At 66.4% G+C, this 1,225-nt stretch overlaps 1 protein-coding gene across 1 annotated transcript in view; it reads right to left on the bottom strand.

Annotated features, from left to right (window-relative positions):
* H696_04243 (hypothetical protein) overlaps positions 1 to 1,219 on the bottom strand; it is a 4,306-nt gene extending 3,087 nt beyond the window's left edge. Inside the window, exons 1-3 of the mRNA XM_009498122.1 lie at positions 997 to 1,219; positions 492 to 765; positions 133 to 415 (exon numbers count right to left, since the gene is read on the bottom strand). Coding sequence (XP_009496397.1) covers positions 133 to 415; positions 492 to 765; positions 997 to 1,187 — 748 coding nt within the window. The 5' untranslated portion in view covers positions 1,188 to 1,219. The remainder of the gene's footprint in view (positions 1 to 132; positions 416 to 491; positions 766 to 996) is intronic.
* Between the last annotated feature and the right edge of the window lie 6 nt (positions 1,220 to 1,225).

Below are 1,225 nucleotides of genomic sequence, written 5' to 3'. Positions count from 1 at the left end.
GAGGGAGAGGGAGAGGGGGAGGGAGAAAGAGGGAGAGGGGGAGAGGGAGAAAGAGGGAGAGGGAGAGGGGAGGGTTAGCGCCGGAGGTGGAGGACCTGAAGGTGCAGGGGAGAACCGGGCAGAAGCACGTACTGAGCTCGTCCTCATCCTCGCTGTCGGTTTCGTCGGCGTCGGCATCGTCGTCGGAGCCGACAACCACATCGTCGGCGTCCTCGTCCGACGAGACGTCGGCGGCCGAGGTGGCCTGGCTGCGATCCCCCTCGATGTCGAGATGCTCGCCATCATCGGCCGTGGCGGAAGTGGCAGCGCCGGCGGTAGCAGCGGTGGAGCGCCGCGACTCGCTCAGCTGTCGGAGCTTGGCCCCCGGGCGCTGAGTGACCACACCAAGACCGGAGTCCCTGGACTGGGGTGAATCCTGAGGCGGGGGGGGGGGAGCATCATGGTGAGCGAATGCAGCACAGAAGCCATATCCAGGAGGGAGGGGTGCGCACCATCGGCGCGCGCCCTGCGGAGATGTCGGCGGTGTCCGATGGGGCGGCCACCGTGGTGGCCCTCTTGCTGAGGGCGGCCGATGCCAGGATCGACCGGCGCCCGGTCTTGGTGGAAGAGGCCTTGCGCGCGGAGCGCAGCAGGCTGGAGAATTGGTCCGGCGTCGACCAGTCAAGATCCTCGTCTCCCGCGTCGAGGGCATCAGAGCGGCCGCGCTTGGCGGAGTGCTCGGCCTCGGCCGAGAAGTCTAGCACACGCACAGGGCGGTCGCCGGATCTGCGCCAAAACCATGGGGGTAGACGTAAGGCGAGAGACGAGGGCGGTTAATGGCTGACATGCTCATGCGTGCATACACGTGTGTGTGTGTGTGTGTGTGTGTGTGTGTGTGTGTGTGTGTGTGTGTGTGTGTGTGTGTGTGTGTGTGTGTGTGCTGTATGCATCCATGCTCGTGGGAGGCATGCGCCGAAGAAATGGAGAGGAGAGGAAAGAGGAAGGGCGTGCGCGTACCCGGGAGTGGAGTCCGCGCCGCCAGGGACCGGGAGGATCTCACCGAACTCGGCCAGCTCCTCGCGCTCTTCGCGCGTAAGGCGCCGCTTGTTGCCACTGGAGGCCGTACCACCGGCGGCCGCCGCGGCAGCAGCAGCCCGACCAGCAATCGACCCGATGCCCGAGGTCCTCTTACGCTTGAGGGCGGACATGACCGGGGAAAAGAGAGGAGAATGGGGCGAGGGGGGGG

This window comes from Fonticula alba (genome assembly GCF_000388065.1).
Source record: "Fonticula alba strain ATCC 38817 unplaced genomic scaffold supercont2.7, whole genome shotgun sequence".
Classification (NCBI taxonomy): Eukaryota; order Rotosphaerida; family Fonticulaceae; genus Fonticula; species Fonticula alba.
The sequence above is the reverse complement of the archived record's forward strand: the minus strand, read 5'-3'. Positions and strand labels throughout refer to the sequence as shown.